The sequence below is a fragment of the Anoplolepis gracilipes genome, chromosome 6 (assembly GCF_047496725.1).
Source record: "Anoplolepis gracilipes chromosome 6, ASM4749672v1, whole genome shotgun sequence".
In the NCBI taxonomy this organism is placed as follows: domain Eukaryota; kingdom Metazoa; phylum Arthropoda; class Insecta; order Hymenoptera; family Formicidae; genus Anoplolepis; species Anoplolepis gracilipes.
Window position 1 is genome coordinate 6,304,072 of NC_132975.1, and position 22,523 is coordinate 6,326,594.

General features: G+C 32.6%; 2 protein-coding genes across 8 annotated transcripts; one reads left to right on the plus strand and one right to left on the minus strand.

The window, feature by feature from the left end:
• Window positions 1-6,270: 6,270 nt before the first annotated feature.
• Window positions 6,271-18,164, minus strand: Fig4 (polyphosphoinositide phosphatase FIG4). 7 transcript variants are annotated; one of them, XM_072893841.1, is made up of 16 exons: window positions 15,709-15,783; window positions 15,443-15,519; window positions 15,292-15,318; window positions 14,966-15,191; window positions 14,373-14,558; window positions 13,269-13,647; window positions 12,889-13,135; window positions 12,605-12,800; window positions 12,328-12,526; window positions 11,671-12,249; window positions 11,467-11,579; window positions 11,156-11,396; window positions 10,850-11,065; window positions 10,575-10,757; window positions 10,315-10,483; window positions 10,149-10,244 (listed from the first exon to the last, which is right to left on the minus strand). In XM_072893841.1, the coding sequence occupies exons 4-16, from the start codon at window positions 15,177-15,179 to the stop codon at window positions 10,149-10,151; spliced, it is 3,018 nt and encodes a 1,005-aa protein (XP_072749942.1). In that variant the 5' UTR covers window positions 15,180-15,191; window positions 15,292-15,318; window positions 15,443-15,519; window positions 15,709-15,783. The 7 variants fall into 7 exon arrangements, 6 of the variants coding, with proteins under 6 accessions (XP_072749942.1, XP_072749939.1, XP_072749938.1 ...); XR_012046779.1 differs by lacking the exon at window positions 10,149-10,244 and adding exons at window positions 6,271-6,407; window positions 6,648-6,897 and having other exon boundaries at window positions 15,292-15,751; XM_072893838.1 differs by lacking the exon at window positions 15,709-15,783 and adding an exon at window positions 18,134-18,164 and having other exon boundaries at window positions 15,292-15,519.
• Window positions 8,717-9,868, plus strand: Rpl40 (ribosomal protein L40). The gene is made up of 3 exons (XM_072893971.1): window positions 8,717-8,794; window positions 9,195-9,394; window positions 9,582-9,868. Exons 2-3 carry the CDS (start codon window positions 9,205-9,207, stop codon window positions 9,776-9,778), a joined length of 387 nt encoding a protein of 128 aa, XP_072750072.1. The 5' UTR covers window positions 8,717-8,794; window positions 9,195-9,204; the 3' UTR covers window positions 9,779-9,868.
• Window positions 18,165-22,523: the final 4,359 nt, after the last annotated feature.

Sequence of the window (22,523 nt, forward strand, 5' to 3'; positions counted from 1 at the left end):
TTCCTGTATATCAGGTATATGTCTGTTATTAATAGCTAGCTTATTAGTACCTAACCATGGTATTCGATCATAATACAATTTGCTGCGTAAACTATTTCATCGCTAAGAATAATCCTGGCGTCGAAGAGAAATATTTTATTTTAAGCTATCGAGAAAAAGTATCAAACAATAAAAAATGAGAGCTATTTTATTTTAAGCTATTGAGAAAAAGTATCGAAAAATGCCTATAAATTGCAAGATCAAAAATTAAAAAAAAGGGACAGTTTTGCTGACTTATTATATTATTTGAAATACATGTGTGTACATATTTTAAAGTCTAATTGCCTGCATGTAATATATATACACTATGCTGTGTCGCGACGAATCGCATCGTACATCTCAAGTGACCCAATTTGGAGAGTGCAACCAAACGACCGAGCCTGGGCGACGCCTAATAAGGTATGAAGAGACGTACCTCTGAATATATGGCGAGACGCGCGGGGGACGGACACGTGGCGCGCATACCTGTCAGCACGTGTCCGTTTGCGCGGGCGGCGTGCAGTATGCATAACACGCAGTATAGAGAACGCGCCTATCCGTCGTTGAGCGACGCGATGCGACGTGCTCGTCGTCGCCTTCATCGTCATCCCTGGCCGCATATGCATATTCAGGCTGCTCGGCTAGACGCCGGGTAAATTAGACCATTTGGCCCGCTCCATTATTGAGGGAAACTTCGCGGAACGAAGCGGCTGCGAGCTCGTAATGCGCGACCGGTGCATTCGCAACTCTGTGACTCCTCGGCTTTTGCAAAGTTCGGCGAGCCGAGGGGTCCGCGCAAAGGGGGTTCGAGTTGGCTATACAGCCGACTCGACAGTACTGCTTGGTAGGGTAGGACAAGATGGTCCTACGAGGACAGTAAAATGTGCAGTTTCAAACTTTGTCGGAACATACAACGCGTTGATATGCATGAGTTTAGAATATATTTTTTTCCATAAATATATTTATATTATAATATTATAACATAATAAGATATACGTACATGTGTATATGTATATAATGATGGTAGCTTATATTTTTAGGTATATTAAAAATCAAATTGTAAAACTTTAGCTTTATTACAGCAACATCATTTCCTCGCAATTTTCTGTAATCAGCGCCTAGTAGAATTTTAAAGAAACAGACCAGAGAAATGTGTTTAAACAACAACACTGCATGCATACGTTTCGCAAGCGCGTCTCATTACCCGTGCAAAACAATTCGCGTATATAGGTGGAAAGATAAAATCCGCAATTTTCCGCGTCGGCACAATAAGTCGCAATTTCAAGCGCTTTGAAAGTTTGTCCGCCTCGCACGAAATCATTGCCCGTCGACGCCGGCGGACTTATTCATCGGGCTATTACAATACTATCGCGATAGACGTGGAAACGCCACCCCCGTCGCTCTTTTCACATTGTGCGAGACGAAATGACGTGCTGGTAGCGCGGTTTGTGCCGGAAGCCGACGGCGGCGACCGTTCGCTTCCGGTTCTATGAGTCAAGGGAAGACCGACCGATATACCACCCGCATCGAATCGGTTCCTGTGTGCGTCATTCGATACTTCGTAACGTTATTAATTACAGAACGCCGAGACCGCCTTTTCGTCGCTAATGAGACGGCGAATTCGAACTAGAGAACATTGTGCTTAGCAGCAACGTCGAGCAGGCCGATCCGATACACGTGATATCGTAATCATTGATCACATTTCTTCCTGATTAGCGGGTGATCAGGCAAACAAGAAGTATCGATTGCAAATTAGGTGCAAGGATTATATTTGATATAGAAAATTGCTGTAATAGTAATTGTTCTTATATTTTTAGTTAGATATTATATTGACTTGTAGACAAAATGAAATAACGATCGATTTCGCGATATAAAATAATAACGCAAAGACGAACAACAAGTAATTGCGTGCGCTATTTCGCGAAACTAGTTTCTACTTTAAGCTACTTAACTTTAGTCGAGCATATAGTCAGACTACCGGCGGTTGGCGAAAGACGGTAGCGAGCCACCTAATTTCATATACAAAGAGCATCGAGAACGAAGGCTTCTCTGGATTTATAGTCGCGGTTCTCGGAAAACAAGAGCTGAATACGGGGCAGCGTATGCAGCCCCTTTCCTTTATTCGCGAGCGAGTTGCCTTATTCGACAGTATTCCGTTACGGGGGCGAGCGCAAGTTGCCTCTTCTCGCGCGCCTTTAAACTCTCGCGCTAAATAAAGTCGAGGGACGTTTAATTTACATACATTTAACTCCCCTTGCTGCCTCTTCCTTCTCTCTTCTACTGCCTTTATCTATTTTCTCCTCTTCTCCCCCCCCCCCCCGATTCACCGTCGACAATAGCGCTTTCCTTCTCGTGTGGTCTGATCCACGGTATCTCTCAGTCATTCCCACCACTGACGACAACGACAAGCATCCAACCCCTGCGGTCCAGAAACCCACGCTTCGCGCGTCTCTTTTCTCTTGCTTACTCTGCTTTCGGAAGCCTTCCACTGCCTGCTTCTATCTCTCTCTCTCTCTTTCCGTTTTTCTCTATTTCTCTCTTTCGGGATTATTTTTCTCGTTGCTCTCTTCATCTCTCTTTGTCTTTCTGCATCATCCATTCGCTTCTCAGCTACACGCTCTATCGCGATCTCTCTATCTGTCTCTTCCCAACCCGAAAATTCGCTGACCTAATTTCCACAAAACTGCATTGCGTGTCCTACCTGCACACGATTGTACCTATCTATCTACAATGCGTATTCGGAACTGCACGCTACCCCCTCCTTTCCCTCTTTTTTTCTGCGCCCGATATATCGCCCCCGTGTGTCCGCAGATACCGAATTCACTTCTCGTGAACATGGGAAAAAATCTGCCGTTCTGTGTCTCTGTTTGACGGCAATTATCGTAAAAAAAAAGATGAAAACTAAAGTACTAGCAGTACTAGAGGTAATACACAATATGGCTATAATACGAAATAACAATACGATGTAGAAAAAGAGCGAACCGACGAAAGAACGAAAGGTTTCAAACATTTCACAAATTAAATTCAATTTCTCAATTCATTCACTGAACTGGAAATTTTTTTATCGCTTCAGTTCTTAACAAAAACATACTTCACATGGAGAAAATGTGTTGGATTGCGTTTTGCATCACGCAATGTATATTTATATGACAGTATACGTATATATATATATATATATACACACGCACACACACAAACACATACAGAGAGTGAAAGAGAGACTGTTGCGAATAACTCACATATTCACATAATTGTCCAACATTCAGTGTTGCTAATATTGATTGGTTAACCATTCCTATAAATATCTATTTACTGACGACAAATTTTGTATCACACATCGACAAAATATTTTTAAATTTACAACAATGCATAAATGTATATTTTATAGAAGTAAATATCGGAAAAAAAATATCAGAAAATAAAACTCGTATAATTCATCGATATATAAATCGATTTAAACTTTACCATATACGACTCATTGTGAATGATAAACTGACAATGAGTTAATAAAAAGCAAATGTATGTTCTTATATTTGATACATATGCGGGTTCTCTTGCATATTCCTAACATAAACTTAAAATTTCCTATATACAAGCTAGCGTTTCCGTTGGATCGACATTATGTAACGTTACAGAGTTTGTAAGACGATCTCATATACACGGCCAAGTACTTGGTATTCTAAAACAAAACCGGTCTTCGTTGTTTGGCAAACCCTTAGTCAGCGTTCTCATGGTTATTATTAATAGCGCCACGTTAACAAGTTTTAATAATACTGCAAGTGCAAGGTAAACACTGGTATTCTTTATGTCATTACTATAGCAAAAATAATTTTAGTCAGTTCCTCGATGATTTTACATAAGCGAAAAGAAAGCGTATAATATGCGATATATACAAGGAGTTGCGACACGATGAATTACTATCGGTCAGATTTCTTTCGAATGCACTCTTTTCTGTGATTACGTGAAATCTGAATTGGAAATCGAGATAAAAACCGACTAAAAGCGAACTGCTCGTCCGATGAATCGTAATTACTGACGTGGATCACACAACTGCAATTAAATCCCACGCTCAATCCGCATTGCGACCCGTGGTAACAACTTTTAATTGCACTTTTTCGAGCAACGAGACAATGGCACGCAGCTGTTATACACAGATGAAGAAAAACGTCAAAAAACGAGGCAGAGGACGAGCAATGAGCTCCGCGATAGCTTGCGAAGGGGTCAACGTTACGGTCGACCGCGAGACAAAAATAAAGCCGATAATTCCGCACCTCTCTGACAGAAGGCGACGATCCAGCCGCATTGTACCAGGTAAACGCATGATTTGAGGTCAAAGTGTCATGAAAGGTTAACCGTAGTTGAACGAGTTTTCGCGTTAAGTTGGGCTTCAGTTTCGCCCGGATGTATCACGAGGCACACCGGTAGTTTAATGATCTTACTAACTCGGACGGGCTTTTCCATTATTAGTTTGACCCGCGGGTAAATTTCACCTGTTTTCGTGTTTCGATATAATTCACTGTTAACGCGACTAAGAAGATATCATCATTCTGATGATATCTGACGATACGAGATGCATACGTGATTAGGATTAATGTTCGCGCATTCGTCGTTTAACACCCTTGTCTGAAGCATCGTGACGTCAACGCGCCGCGACTCTATCATTGAATTTTTCATGAAAGAGAGTTAAGCGACCTAATCTCGCACGTTGTTCCCTGGTGTATCGTGACCCGATTGCGAAAGTGTGCGCAATCAATTATTTACTCCTTGACATCGTACGATCAATTGAGTGAGCTCCAATTAATTTGACATTGCACGGACATCGGCTGCAGTAAATATTTGCTTATAGTAAATTAAAAGAAAGCTTTTGCTTATAATTAGCGATATATGTTCTCTAAAAGAAAAAAAGAGAGTAGTTTCTCGTGACGCAAGCGCATTTTACCGTTCGGCTTCAGATTTTCCGAGGCGACCGGTATTAGCGACCCGACGCGTCCGAGGTCGTCTATTTTTACGACAAATAAAAATATTTTATTAAAGTAAATGCGAAAAGAGAGTACCAGTAGTATAACGCGCTGCATAGAGGCGCGGTGCATGGCGCCCTCGGTTATGAAACTTTCATATCCAGACCGTATGCTCACCGGTAATGCAGAGTTAAAGGCAACGTAGAGATACCTAGGAAGGTCGAAAGGCACGGTTTATCTGTCCTTAGAGAGCGATGCGGGGTTCCTTTTAGATTACGAGTACTTTACGTATTGTATGTATATACCGGACGATTGTAAAGTTTCGTAAAGCCTCTCGCGAAACATATATCTACTTTTTTACGTATGTATAAAGGCGCGTATCTCTTATCGTAATATATTAAAATGATATTCAGAATGTCACCTAAATATTTTGATTAACGACAAATAAAAATGACAGAAAAGAAATGTTTTTCTTTCTTTTACTAGGTTTGCTGTTTTAATTAAACTCTTCATTGCGCACGTCTGTGTACCTCTACCTACAATATAGATCCTCATTTTTCAGAAAGAATTCCTAACACGCTACTTCATCCACCGGCGGGCTAAAACTACCCTCAGCCAAATACAACGAATAAGAGAGGGCTGAGAGAGCGAACAACAACATTACGACGACTCTCGAGAATAACAGCAGTAGCGCGTTGTCCACAGTTGAAATCCTCTTTCCTTTAGAGGGAAGAGTAAATATTACTGTGGAGCTCGTACGATAGTTTCGTAAATAAAGGGTAGCCACGTGCGTCACGAGCATAATGCAATTCTCGATCATAACACTTTCGCGGATATATACTAGTATTTGATTTTATAAATGCGTTTTTCGATGAGCTGTAATAAAAAGATTTGGCGGAAAACTTCATTACCCCGCACTTAACGTATGGAATTGAAAATAATGTTTTCGTAAACAGCATTTACTTAAGGAATTAAAAGGCGCAAATTAATTGTAATGAGGTTTTTTTTTCGATGATAACGATTATTTAAACGGAAGACGTGCCGCGAAATAGCCCGTATATTACGCAAAGTTTATCAAGGGTCATACTAAAATGAATGTGCCAGCTACACGTGTCGGGTTAACCATTAATTCAGGCTCACTCATACACAATTCAAATGCAGCCCGGAACCATAGCGATACGAGCTCGCCGTCCTCTAATTTAAGCCACATCACAAGATGCAGCGCACGTTGATTAGCCTAGGCAAATGATTGGTGATACGTACATCCGATCGGCTATCTCGTCGGTAAGCATAGCTTATTTACACAAGAAGCACGGTGCTCTGCGTTTGCATTCAGTAGTAAGAAGCTGCAGATCCCATTACACGACTACAATACATAAGTCGCTACGTAAATACATTGAGTTTTGCATATGCGCTGCTTCTGTGATGTTTCTGAATTGTCAATGTTATATTAGTATTATAAATATTATATCGTTAAATATGTGAGTTAAAAATTCTAAAGAGAAGTTTTCTTCCTCATTTTATATTATTTTATAAAATATCGAAAACGGATATATAAGTAATAGTATTATCTTGGATTACTATCATGAAATTATAATATAAGTTGAGGAATTAATATTTTGTTCGATATTAATAGTAAAAATAAAATTCTTTTGAAATTCGTGTACTTACCGAATATTCAGGAAGCGAAATTTTACTCTCCATCGATTTCTCCTCTACGGTATGGACGCGGACTATTTCTACTCTGATATATCTATCGGATTACAATCTGCTAGCTCTTCGCAATCGCAGCGAGTTCATGAAGGAATGAACGGAAATCCAGTTATCGTACACTTTGCACCCATGACACTAGTAATTTGATTAGCGCCAAATGTCCGTCGATCAGTCCAATTAATAGATTGACTAAGCCGGTTATATATCACTGAAAATAATAAAAGATAAAGTTAATAAGATTAAAAAGGATAGAAATAAAATACATATATGTAATCTCGCAGATAAAAGTGCGGATAAAAAAGCGCGAATTATACGCCTCAATAAATGTTACAAGCTCAAGTACGGTAGATTGATTGCCAGTCATCAACGATTTCATTATCTTCTATCGTACGACGAAATTTATAGAGCATTTTTCGCATTTCTGCCTTCTTTACTTGTGTGTTTTCTCTTATTTATTCCTAGTGCGAAACGTGACTTTGGTGATATAAAAGAAATAGGCAATCGAAGGAAACATTTAAGGAGACAGAGGATCGTAAAGCTATTTTGTCGGAGTATCGCGAAGCACATTCGAGTTTATGAAGTGGTATCCACAGTGGACTCATATGAACGGAAGAAAGCGGAGACACAGCTGAATTAAAAAGAAATTGAAAAGAATATAATTTGCAAAATCGAATATCCAATCTTTAACTTAGAGAACGTAATTTATTAATTTTAAACAGAATAAAATATTTATTTCTTTTAAATTGTGAATTGAGAATTAATTGATAATTAATTTCTATAAAAAAGATTATATTTTTTGTGAAATTAGTAATTGATTTTGACATTATTAAAATTCCTTTCCTCATTTTAATCTCTTACAATTAGTTCGCAATTTATTGTATATAATATTATATATCTATAATTATCATTATTGCAAAAAAATAGATAAATTAAAATATTTATATGGGTATAAATATATAATATATATATATATATATATATATATATATATATATATATTTTAATTTTTCTATTTTTTGCAACTATAATAATAGAATTATAAATATATAATATTATATATATAAATATGTTTTAATTTATCTATTTTATACAATAATAAGCTTGAGATATATAGCTATTAATAATTAATTCTGTTTTTGTAAGACCGCACAAATGTTACGCTTGCAATTGAAATCTCGGCGACACAGTAAATCGTATATAATCGCGAGATACATCTCCCTATTCTCCACATAGGTGAGCATCTAGGTTACAGTGTAAAGTTTAACTATACACTGAAATTTGCATATCGCTCGGGCGAGTCCGAAGCACGAGTCCTTCGTCTTCCCTGGAAAAGACGCATACACACACGACAGCGCATATGCATATATATATAAATCTCTCGCATTTGTGCGAAATAAATATATATATATATATATATATATATATATATATATATATATATATATATTTATTTGGCGCAAATGCGAGAGATTTTTTTCAATACTAATAATTTTTGAAAATTAAAACATACCTGGCGATAGTAAAACACCCATTACACTTTCGACATTCTTGAGAAATGTACGAAGAGATGCTACACAAACGCCATACACGAAACGGAACGCGATATTATAAACGATAATTTCACGCGATATTTAATCGTTGAAACGCACGACGCTTTTGACACTTTGCGAGACTTATGACATTTATGACATTCGCGATAATTCTGCGCGCGCGCGAGAAACACTTTTAGATAATTCTTTTAGATCGCAAGAAACACGAAACTCGAATGTGATAATTTTGCAATCCGATGTATTCCACTATTCCACCGCCAAAATTCGATTGAAGAGCGATATTCTCGAGGTATCGAAGCTCAGCGAAGATGGCGCATAAGGTCGATATTACATTTGTCGTACAAATTTGTCAAGCATGCTGATTGGCTGTAGGAGATAGAGAGTTCGAGTCTCTAGGAATTTTCTATCCTGTAGCCAATCAACACGTTCGGAAAATTTGTCGTCTGACAAATGTAATATTGACCTAAAGATGGATGTATTTCCGACGGAAGTGACGGTACGGCCATAACTGGATCTTTTTCAGGTTGGGTTTAATGGCAGCACGTTGTTAGGAAAGTAAGTGCGATGTATTATTAAGCATTTTTCAATATTCGCGTTTGTCATTAAATCCTATCGCAAATTCAGCAACAATATCTTTTGTCCTTTTTACAAAATCCGATTGCTTAAACAAAAGTCGCGTGAGAAACAAATGCAATGCGATGTGTTAACATACGCACACAAATCATTTTTCGTTGTCAATATTAAAAATTTCCTGGTTCTAAATTTATTCTTCACATATTTTTCTCGTTATATTTTTTCTGAATAGAAATTGTAAATCAAAACGAGTCCTGGTTACATCTTGCAATATTTTCAAGTAAAGCTTTGCAATATTAAACGATTAAGGATTGTTCTTTGTATCATTAGAATCATACAACTGTGACAAGTTTATAATTTCCTGAATTCTGTTACATTCTAGATAAGGCACAATGCAGATTTTCGTAAAAACCCTCACTGGTAAGACCATCACTCTTGAGGTAGAAGCCTCCGATACCATCGAAAATGTGAAAGCTAAGATCCAGGATAAGGAAGGAATCCCACCAGATCAGCAGCGACTTATCTTTGCTGGCAAACAACTAGAAGATGGACGTACTCTTTCTGATTATAACATCCAAAAAGGTACTTATATGCACAATTTTATAATTTAAAGAACTTGAGATAAAATTGGTTATAAAAGTAAAAACTTTTATATGTAACAGTTTGCATTATTTACTTTATATAATATAATATATATCACATTTTGAACATATTTAGATAGGAAAACAGGCGACTCAAATACTGAAATATGCAATAACTATTTTAATAGAATCCACTCTTCATCTCGTACTTCGTCTTCGAGGAGGTGTAATTGAACCTACTTTGCGTATACTGGCACAGAAATATAACTGTGACAAAATGATCTGTCGCAAATGTTATGCTCGTCTTCATCCTAGAGCAACTAATTGCCGTAAGAAAAAGTGTGGTCACACAAATAACATTCGACCAAAGAAGAAGTTGAAGTAAATTAAATATCCAAATTCCATTTTCATGTTGTGGAAATGGAAATATATATTTCTTATACCTGGCATCAATAAACTTTGACTGGTAAACTGATATTTTGTATTTTTTATTTCCCATGCATTTAGTAATTATTTGTCTTACAATTCTTAAAATTCAGAATGCAATAGTGAGCGTTAAATAAGCATAACATTCTTATACTGATAATAATATAGATTTATTAATATCTACAATTTATTTTATTTCATATTTAGAATATATATATATATATATATATATATATATATATACAATATATACAAATATATATGTTATATATATATATATAATATTATATATACAATTTTAACTTATAAAATATGAAATTAATTTGATTTTATCCAGAACATACTCCCTCCATAAGCAGTTTATACTGAGCAGCATAAGTTTTATATAAAGTCATATCATTTGGATTTGGTATCGAACCACCTGACTAAAAATATATTTATAGTTATACTATATTATATTATATATATATGTGTGTATGTTAAATTTTTACATACTGTGGCTCTTTTCACATATTGCTGATATATATTTATGCTTGTATCTTTAACATTACGTAGTGCAATAACAGTAGCCGCAGATTCGGGAAAGGATGCTTGTTGGATTAATTTTGAACGCAATTTGCTATTATCTGTGGTATATGTTGCATTACGTCCTATTAAAACAAATCTGAGAAAAAGAAAATGTTGAAATATTAAAGAAAATGTTAAGATATTAAAACATAAAATTTTATTTCTATTTATAAGAATATTGTTATTACCTTTTATAAAGAAGGATATCGTTTCGTTTTGGATATTCTGGTTGTGTACCATATACCTCTTTCATAGATGGAAACAATGATTCAAATGATATTAGTTCTAAACTATCTTTAGAAATAATTAATTGAGAATCATCCATTTGTTGATGACTTTCATCTTCATCTGAACTTGAGTCCTCGCTTGAGCTGCAATATATCATCCATATAATGATACTAATAATATATTATGATTGTAATTAATTTTGAAAGACACATGGTCAAATTTTATGTGTATATACCTTGCACTGGATGTTGTACTGCTTGTACTGCTCTGTCCAGTCATAGATGGATTTTTCATATTTAAGTTCTTATTACCTGCTTCTTCTCTTCGTCTACCTGGTCGAACACGAACAGCAAATGGACTGTAGCAGGTGGTAAAATGCGGCATAAAATCTCTAATAGAGTGACTTATTTTATAAGCATAAACCTCAGATAGCAAGGATAATTCATACGGCCTAAAACATTTATATTGAACTTTTTAATTAAGTATAACTTGATGATTTATAGATGTACATAAAAAAATCACAAAATAAGTAATATTATACCTATGATAATCGTAATAAGCGTCAATCATTTCCTCCATTGAATTTTGCACTTGTATCATTTCTGAACAGGATCTAGTTATTTCATCAAATGCATAAGGAAGACATTTCAATACATTGTTATCCCACCATTGTGTCAGAAGCCTTTTTTTACGCGAATAACGACATGCAGGAGGATGGTGAAGATAATAATCTGTTAGGAGTTCCCATATTGGAGATTTGCCTTCTTCAGGTACAAACAATCCTAAGATATATACATTAAGCAATAATAAAATGTTTTGCAAAGATTAGACAGTACAGGTGTGTTTATTTACCCAGAAATAAATTAATTGTATGCTGCTTTTCTTGATCACTAAATGTATTACTGTAATATCTACTTAAAGTTTGCATAATATCATTACCCTGACTTGTCCATGGAGCAGTTTTCCTAAATAATAATAGAGTTTGTGTGATTAAATTTATTTTTATTTTTATATTGCCATATATAATCATATTTATATATGTATGCTGAATCATACCTGTATGTTTTAATTCTATGTACTAATTGTGAGCCACCATATTGCAAGGCTAGGATATCCCCATGATCCTCATATAACTCCTCTAACATCCTCACGCAATCGGAATCAAACTCAAGTTTAGGAGATTCTAATACACCCAAAGCACATAATTGAAATCCTAAAGCACATTTTCCTATTGCAAACTGTGCTGTGTTAGTTCGATCTAAACAATCTACACAATTTGTTCTGATAATCCCAGTTTGTACAGTTCCTCTTCTAGCAAAACATTCTGTCACTTTATTTTCAATTTGATTTAACTCGTTCATTTTACTGACATCTGTATTTAAATTGGAATTATATATAGAATTTGTTTGTCTGTTATCTGTTTTAGTTAAAGAATTCATAGAGCTTTTGGTATCATTTAAATTAGATGATAAAGTCGAGTTTGAATTCGTCTTGTGAAGTTTTCTGGTGGTATTATTTTGTGATGAGAAAAGATATCTCTGACTATAGTAAGGATTAAGTGATTGGTAAATACCAGTCTTTAACACAGCATTGTAAGCAATATTTGCCAAACGCCCCATAACATTTACTTCTTTTCTGTAAAAAAGAAAAAAAATTGTAATAATATATTGTCTACATACTTTTCTAAATTTTCATGTTATACATTAAACTTACCTTTTGTTCATGCGCGCCATATCAAAACTTATATATTGGATATGATGCTCTGGAGGTAGAAATTGATTTAAATATTTTACAGCCATACTTAACTCTTCGCTTAATGTACTTTCATGTTTCTTTTTTTCTCGTTTTTTTACTAGATTTAATAATATTATCGGGGATCCATATCTTTTCAACAATTGATTAAAATGTGCTCCTAAAATATTTTTAAATATATAAAAACAATAATCTCACATGTGTGAAAAAAAGTTAATTTATTTTCATATATTGATACCTGCTGTTTCTACATAAGGATCGGACAAATCACAAATTATAGTCGGTTTTGGCACCATTTTACTAACATCTTGACTCCAATGAGCAGGTACTGATCCACGCATTTGTACAAAAGAACTGAAACGTCCTTTACTCAAAGAACTCACGCCAGAATCATGGACGATTTGTTCCGTTTCTACTTCGTTCGCGACATCTCCCTATATTCATGTAATCGTTTATTAATTTATTAATACAAAAATGTTTATGAAAAACGCATACCATAATACATAATACTTGTATACTTACATCAAAATTTGCACCACGTTTTAAAAAACGTGTCCCTGCATATTTATTACTTCTTCTGGCGATAACAGTAACATACATAGACCTTCCAAAAATGCTTACGTTTGATTGACCAATAAAGCCATGTATTACATATAATATCCAGTCAGGATGCAAATCTTTTTCTACAGGTTTTAACAGATGGGAATTCCATACAAAGCGACGATGTGGATTGCTACGTATCCCATAATCCATATATTTCTCACTTTCACTATAATCACATTTCACATCATTATTGATCATATATCCCCAATATATATTGTATTTAAATAAAATATTCAATTTTTTAAATTAAATTATATATATAAAGAAACATAAGCTTTTATCAAAGTTTCATAACATACCATTCAGTTTGCCAATCTTTCCTAAATGCCCACATGTTAAAAAAATCCTCAGAATCCTCCAATTCTTCAGATTCTTTTTGTTTAATAGGTATATCAGTGGGAATATCAGATTTAATATGCCTTGGTGGTGCCATATTACTTTGAAAAGTGTGCGATATGTCATACGAGTAACTAAAGTAAAAGTTACTACTGAGATCGATACTTTGAAACATCTTTACGTATCTCTGTTCATCTGGATGAAACACTCGTACGATATCATTTGGTATATATATCATTGATGTATCTTCTATCTTATATATCGTGTGATGACCAATAACTGCAACTCGGCGACGTTTGGTAACCAAAATTATATAATATCCCTCCAAGAAACGTATAAAACCTAGATATTAGACATTTTTCTAAAATGTGTTTTTTATTTGATCATTATAACTACTCTTATTAATTATTTTACTTTAGATACATTTAATATTTTTATTATATATTAATAATTATTATGTTTAAAAGAAAAGAAATTACATACTACATAGATTTTTATACTAAGTCTATTATACCAATTTATATACTACATAGTTGTAATCATAAGCTCATACTCATAGTTGTAATCATAATCATATACTACATAGTTGTAATCATTACAAATATGTAGCATTTATAGCATAAGTTTTACACACTATATGATACCTATATTCAATACCCATGCATTAATTACTCGCCTATTAGAAATACTAAATAAATAAATAAATAAATAGCACACCATGCATGAGAAAGATTAAATATAGTGTGATGTCAGATTACGAATATTGCTTATTAATTCTGTTAATCATATAGTGCTTATTCTATTCTAATTGGTTGTATTAAATATCAATTATATAATTAATCAAATAAGTATATATTGAACTATCTAACGTAAACAGTATTTTGTCATATTCTCTTAAAACCAATATTTAAGATATTTTGCAAATATAATTTCACCGACTATTTTCATGCTTAATAATTCGTAATAATATATTGATGCATTAACAACTTGTGCATATCCCATCACTAATTTCCTTTACAACAAAGTTAACTACCTTTGACTTTGTCAATACGCTCATTGTGCCTTACCAAGAAGAGCAAAAGCTCGCCTGGGGAAAGTATCTCTCTGCCACATATTCTTCCATGTGAAATTAGTTTGTGTTGGTTTATGCGGTGGCTTTTGTAATTCTTGTGGCTCAGGCTCCTCTGATATACTCGAACTAGGTGCAGGATCTTTACTATTCTTGCCTTTATTAGCAAGCAAATGTAAGTAAACTAAATTTTGTATGATGCAAAATTAATACTAGTTTCCAATAAAATGCTTTTAGTACCTGATATAGTAATGTAAATAGTATTAATAACAGTATGTGTTAGATATGTTGCAATAGAGCAGTTAAATATCATACCGTTAATGAAGAAGCGTAAAACATACTGAGGAGCCTAAGCTTCAACATTTGTATCAATAATGTAGAATTAAAGAGGAAAAAAGTGAAAGAAAAAGAAATTGCATATACCATAAATACATATAAATGCTTGAATTAAAATGTGTATTACAACTATATAAATTATACATTTAATGCACATATATACTATAAAAGCTTACATGCAATTGTTTATCAATATATATGTAATCATCAATATATATATATATATATATATAAACATATGCTTAATGATCTTACCGACAATTCCAAAGGCAGATACAACACGTGCAACACCACCAACATTGTTGCGTTGTCCTGTTCGTGTTCTATTACCCATATCTATCATATTGACTAGATCTTTTATTTCATCCTGAGTGTATTCCCTCTTATCATCCACTACAATTAATTCTCTTGGTTCCGTTCTGTCAATTTTCAAGACTCGGAAACGCGTTAATATATTGTTTGATCCCATTAGATAAAATCGCTACAAAACAAAAATACAAATGTAAATTATAGTTTTGTATAATTTGATTTAAAAAAGATCAAATATATATATATATTTTTTCTTTTTGTATAAAACTTACGGATTTTGTTTCATACAGAGCTATTTTCTGTATGGAGGAAATAATTGGATGAAATACTACAATTGGCTTGCCTTGTTCCTTCATGATAATGTATTTATTACGATTTTATAATGAAAAATTTTGAATTTTTTTTATTTTAACAATTTATCACCTTTTATTTTCAAGTTAATCTTTTTTTACTGGCAAAGGACCAACTAGTCCATGCTGTCAAGTATCTATTTGATTTTTCTGTAAAAAAAAGATGATAGGAATGATTGTCCAAAGGGAAGGCTTTTTTAGGAGTTCAAAAACATTATATGGGGAAGGAATATTAAAAGATCTTTCTAAAGAGTTTAAAATTTTCGATCAATGTTAGAAGAAGAGGAGACTTTTGAATTAGTATTAGTGATTATTTACGAAAACTTAATCTAGCCTAACCCTTTAAGAGTTGACAGGAGCGAAAATACACAATGGAAACAGAGAGAAGCCTAACCTGAGAGCCGCCACGGCCCTCTGTGGACATAAAAACGTGGACGTTGAACTACATAGCCAAAGTCCACGAATGTTCTCAATGGATAACGCATAATGTGCACAGTTTTGGTTGCGATCCGTGCTATGTCCACAAAATTTATTAACACATTTTGCTTATTCACTTTCATCTAAAAATAATTATTATTTCTCCACAATGGCAATAATTTACTTATAATATCAAATAACCAAGTAAATATTGTCAATATTCTAATTTTGCAAAATAATATCTTGATTTTTTGTAATTCTTTTACTTTTATTAAACGCTATTTTTACATTCTACGTTTTACAAATTAAAACTTATTTTATATGAAAAAAAAATTTTTTTTCAACAATTTAATAATTTAGAGTATTATATTGTTCTACAAATACAATAATAAACTTTTAGATATCGATAGATTCAATTAAATGGAATAAAAATCATAAATATATATATATATATATATATATATATATATATAAATGTAAACATACAAAGTTTTTTAATTAGAGAAAAAGAAACTTTATTAATTACTGTTAATTAATGCCGATTATGCAACTGATTCATACGCGATTAATAATATGTGTCTTTTAATATCCTCGAAAGTTCAATTTTTATTAATAAAATATTTTACATAGATATCGGCAACGTACTTCACGAGCGGTAATGTATTTTAAAACGCTCGAAAATTAGCTTCTGAATGATTAGGAAAACATGTTTCGCAAAGAAGTAATCGCTCTTCCCGCGGACTGTAGCAATAGCTCTTTGCGAAATATATTCTCCTAGTAACTCAGAATAAAAATTTCCGAGCGTTTTAAGATATATTACTGCTCGTGAAGTACATTGTCGATATTTGTGTAAAATATTTTATTAATAAAAATTGAACTTTCGAGGATATTAAAAGACACATATTACTAATCGCGTACGATTATGTCAATTACATAATCGGCATTAATTAACAATAATTAACAAAGTGTCTTTTCCCGAAATTAGTGTATCAAACATATTCTGTTGTTAAAATAAACCAAATAAGTGTATTAAACGTGTTAAACTGATGAATAATATTATAATAATAAAATAAAATAAAATAAAATAAAATTATTAATATGTATTTATATTGTAACGAAACCACCCCGCGCCCTCATTACCCGGCCAACACCCGCCGGAAGCTGCCGTCCGGCGAACACCAGCCGGACAATGGGCAGAGACGCAGAGCGCCCATTTTTAATCATATCTAAATGCTCTACGAGCCTCGAGCAACGACTAAGTCCTTTCCGCTTCCGGCCATCTTATCGGCCACCCGACGAACCGACGAAACCGCGCCAACCGCGATCCACCCGCGAATCGATACGCGCCGGCATAGATCGATCGCTCGGAGCGTCCTGCCCACCGAAGTCGCGCAACCCCGCGACACCGATGGCCGTCAGCCCGCCACGCTAACGAACCACAATCAGCGATACACACACACCCACACGCACACCAACACACACGACACTTGTAGTATGTCATAGGCATTTATAATAAATTAATTTAATACAAGAACTACCGCCCTTGTCTCGAAACCAACCCTGTGATCCCGGCTGCCCGCTATCCGCGCTCGCAAGAACGCGTTACAATATTATGTTATATTTTAACATAAAAATAAATGCAAATTTCATAGTTTGACACAGCTTTTTTGTAAAAATATAACGAGAATAGAATATTAATGTAACATATTAATAGTCACTCTTATATTATAAAATAAATTCAACATTTCTGTAAATTTTAACAGATAAATTCTGTCACTAATAATTCGAAACATATTTATAATGTAAAATTAAATTAAAAATAAGTGCATATTGTGTTATTTACACATTTTTTTTTATGAGAATGCATATTAACCTCTGTCGGCAGATCATTAAAGATTTGTATCTTTAAAACTATTTAAACTCATATATACGTATATATAATTGAAATAAATATTTAACGTATATCTTATATAAAATTAGAATAAATATCATATTTTTATTATAAAAATATTACTCCTTTTCCTTCAAGTATTATATACAAATAGATAATAAATAATCTATAACTGACAATAAATAATCTATTTTAACAAAAGATTCAAAATAATGGAGTAAAAATTTAACATAAAATTTTATCTTAAAATATAATACGTACAAAAAGAACGTATAAAAAGAAATTTTTTTATAATTTAAAATTGACCCAGAGTACAGCATACATGCATTCCGCCGTCCGAGGGTTAAAGCAACGAATTTATCTACACTCTACATCTTTATCTACAAGTCTATTAATCTACAAATCTCTACACAAATCCGTTGCTTTAAAATATAATAAAAGCTTTTTATCACTCACCGACACTGATGTGCAACAGCGGAGTTGTTGATATTGAATCTATACGTTGTCTGTAACATACAAATATAAAATATAAATTATAACAGCGCTTAAAATAATTAATATTCAAGAATTTATTATTATACTTAATAAATTTATATTCGATGCGTACAATAATTAGCAGATATATAAATATCGAATAATTATTAAATTAAAAAAAGGAACTATTTTTTAAATAAATAAAAAAACTTTTATAAGATTTATGTAAAAGTCTTTATCTCTGAGTTTCTCTTGTTGAAATCAATCAACTAAATAAACTGAATTAAATCATATACGTGATTTATAATAATTAATCTACAAATAATAATATACAAATTATATTTACCCTGGGGTTGCTCCACCGATGCAGGATGCCTCTCCTAGGCCTCCTCCCCCTCTCAGATTGTAAGGGACGTCAGGAACTATTGTTTTATACGCGCGATATACTTTTTTTAATTTGCTGAAACGGCACAAAAATAAAATCGCGCTATATTTTAAACTGTACACAACTTAAAACGCGCGATAGTTTGGACGGCACTCCCGCACTTTTACGCGCGATACTTTGACGGCACTCCCGAATTTCCGAACGATCGAAAATTACATTTCATCACATGCGAGAATCATACTTGGAGTCGACAGGTCAGGCACGAACAAACTCTAAGCAAAAGTTAAGTCCGAAGCGGAAAAAGACGAAAGATCGACAGAATCCCATTTTGTCGGCATTAAATACGATCCCCGATAACAATTTCGTGATCGAAATCAAAATATTATACGAAAACACGACCGCGATCGCGACGAAGCTGAGACGAATGTCAAAGCAGTAGCGCCCTATATGTCACCATGGTCGAATGTTATTATTTTATTTCGGAATCATTTTTGACGTATGTTTATATTTATCGCGTAATATTATCGTATTATTATTACGTATTATCATCGCATAAACCGTATACGGCGCGCTCGACCTCGAGGTGACCGAACGCGAGGCGCACGTGCCGGCACCGGCGCCGACATCGGAGTAAAAACACGTGCGCACACTACAACGGCCGGAATAAGAATAAATGACTCATGGCTGTCACTAGTCACGTACGCCGTACGCGCCGGGCTCCCCTCTTTTACTATGGAATGCGTGACGTCAAAGACAAGGTCGAGTATGCTCATTCTCTCTCTCTCTTTCTCCTCGCGCCAGACAATAACAAATACGCACTATATTACGTGATATAATTTAACGCGTTGAAATATGTACAATCAAATGATTCTAAAATACATATAAAATTCCTTAACTAAAATAATATTATTATTCGATTTAATGCGATATATTTAAAATACATGAAACGCGTATACGAAATTTGTAAAATACTTCAACGAAAGCAATCTTATGATTTACTGTATGACTATTATAACTGCACGATTTATTTATTATATTCGTTGAAAATTATATCAATGATGTGTGTGTGTGTGTGTGTGTGTGTGTGTGTGTGTGTGTGTGTGTGTGTGTGTGTGTGTGTGTGTGTGTGTGTGTGTGTGTGTGTGTGTGTAAACAATTATTGGTAAAAGCGATAGAAATTTATATTATAGATACACACACATATATTTATAGACGTATAATAATTAAATATAAATTAATAATGCAAAATATGTACAAATTTACTGCCTGTATTTATTACATTTACTAAATATGTATAACTCTCTGTAATTATAGAAATTTGTCATATTATATTAAATAAATGTTCTCTCTTTCATCGTAACTATTTAATTATTCATTTATATACATATTAGGTATGTTTGTTTTTTTCTATCAGAAAAAGAAAAAGAAAGAGAGAAAAGAACAGATATTCTATCACTAAAAATTAATGTATTACATACAATTTATTAATATTTTTAATATTTGTTTATTATAAAAAAGTTTTTTATTAGATGTGCCTGTTCTTATTATAGCTTATTCTATTTAATTTATTTGATTAAAATATAAATTTTTATTAATAAAATATTTTACATAAATATCGGCAATGTACTTCACGAGCAGTAATATATATGTTAAAACGCTCGAAAATTCGCTTCTGAATGATTAGGAAAACATGATTCGCAAAGAAGGTATCGCTGCAATCGGCGGGAAGAGCGATACCTTCTTTGCGTAATATGTTCTCCTAATAACTCGGAAGCGAATTTTCGAGCATTTTAAGCTACATTAATGCTCGTGAAATACATTGCCGATATTTATGTAAAATATTTTATTAATAAAAATTGAATTTTCGACAATATTACAAGACACATATTACTAATCGCATACGAGTATGTCAATTGCATAATTGGCATTAATTATCAGTAATTAATAAAGTTTCTTTTCCCGAAATTAATATATCAAGTCCTGTGCTATTAAATCCTGCTATTAAAATTGTAAATTCAAAGCGACAAATAGATGAATTAAACGAGTCAATAGATGTATAAAATTACAGTAATTAAATAAAATAAAATTATATTATAATTATGTATTCATATATTATATAAGAGTTACTTGCAACAATGATATCGGGTAATTAATTTTGATAAGTAATATTTCTTTCCTTTCAAATCACGATTAGTTTTTACAGAAAGTGTCTCGCATCAATTTTTTTATTAATAATACAAAAATTTATAAGATTAAATATTATAAAATAAATTGCTTGTTTCTGAAGAAAGAGAGAGAGAGAGAGAGAGAGAGAGAGAGAGAGAGACGGGACGAGAGAAAGAATATAATTCATCGTTGTGTTTTCTCAATTTTTAATGTTATATATAATTGTTAATGTGAAATATGGGAAACATATCTCTACATTTGTTTTTAATATGAACCATATAATCCCACATATTATATCATCTCTCATATTTGAATCACAAGAATGTTAATCCATTAAAATTACTTTTAAACTATTAAAATGCAAAGTGGAAGTTTGATTAAAATGATACGCTTCATAATTCAAATAATTTTTATTGTATCGCAAAAGTTACGATAACTTTAAAATTATGTTTTCAATAAGACGTATAACTGATCGTGAACAGCATTACCGATATTTATACATATTGTTTTATTAATAAAAGTCAGAAAGACGAACTACTAATCGCGCACAAGAATGCCAACTGCATAATTGGCGGTAATTAGCAGCAATTAATAAAGTTTTCCCTTTTCCCTTTTTTAGTATATCAAACGGATTATGTTGTTAAAATTGTAATAAACCAAAAAGGTGAATCAAATTGTTGAATAAAATTATAATAATTAAATAAAATAAAATTAAATTAAATTATATAAATAATATGTATTTATATATATTCTAATATAAATATATATAAAATATAACTTTTCAATCATTAAATAGAATCATTTAATATTGTGCTTATATACACATATATTACTTCACTATATATACTAAAGTGAAAAAGGCTACGCGCTATTAATAATATGTAATAAAACATACTAATATAAATCCATATGGTTTCATATTTTGAGTAATAATAACTCAGAAACGAATTTTTGAGCGTTTTAAGATACATTACTGCTCGTGAAGTACATTGCCGATATCTATGTAAAATATTTTATTAATAAAAATTGAACTTTGGAGGATATTAGAAGACACATATTATTATTTGCGTACAAGTGTGTTAATTGTATAGTCGACATTAATTAACAGTAATTAATAAAGTTTTTTTTGCCGAAATTAGTGTTAAACATATTCTGTTGTTAAAATAAACTAAATAGATGTATAAAACGTGTTAAACTGAAGAATAATATTATAATAATAAAATAAAATAAAATTATTATTATGTATTTATATATATAAAGTTACTGTAGAAGAATATAATATGTTGGATTATATGGTTCATATTTAAACAAATGTAGAGATATGTTTCTTATATACATATTTAGCATTAACAATTATATATATAACATTAAAAATTGACAAAACACAACGATGAATTATATTCTCTCTTAATCTCTTTCTCTCTCTCTCTCTCTCTCTCTCTCTCTCTCTCTCTCTCTCTCTCTCTCTCTCTCTCTCTCTTCCTCTTCCTCTTTCTCTCTTTTTCTTTTTTCAAAAACAAGCAATTTATTTTATAATATTTAATTTTATAAATACTTGTATTATTAATAAAAAAGTTGATGCGAGACGCTTTCTGTAACAACTAATCGTGATTTAAAAAGAAAAGGAAAATTACTTATTAAAATTAATTAACCGAGATCATTGTTGCAATATTCTTATATAACTATATATATAATACATAAATACATATTTATAATATAATTTTATTTTATTTAATTACTGTAATTTTATACATCTATTGACTCGTTTAATTCATCTATTTGTCGCTTTGAATTTACAATTTTAATAGCAGGATTTAATAG

Coding starts and splice junctions, on each gene's coding strand:
- Fig4 (XM_072893838.1), bottom strand. CDS start 15,375: ATGAAGGAACAAGGCAAGCCAATTGTAGTATTTCATCCAATTATTTCC. Junction 15,192..15,291: donor CTCTGTATGAAACAAAATCC/GTAAGTTTTATA, acceptor TTTGTTTTGTAG/CGATTTTATCTAATGGGATC. Junction 10,245..10,314: donor AATATGTGAAAAGAGCCACA/GTATGTAAAAAT, acceptor ATATATTTTTAG/TCAGGTGGTTCGATACCAAA.
- Rpl40 (XM_072893971.1), top strand. CDS start 9,205: ATGCAGATTTTCGTAAAAACCCTCACTGGTAAGACCATCACTCTTGAG. Junction 9,395..9,581: donor TGATTATAACATCCAAAAAG/GTACTTATATGC, acceptor CTATTTTAATAG/AATCCACTCTTCATCTCGTA.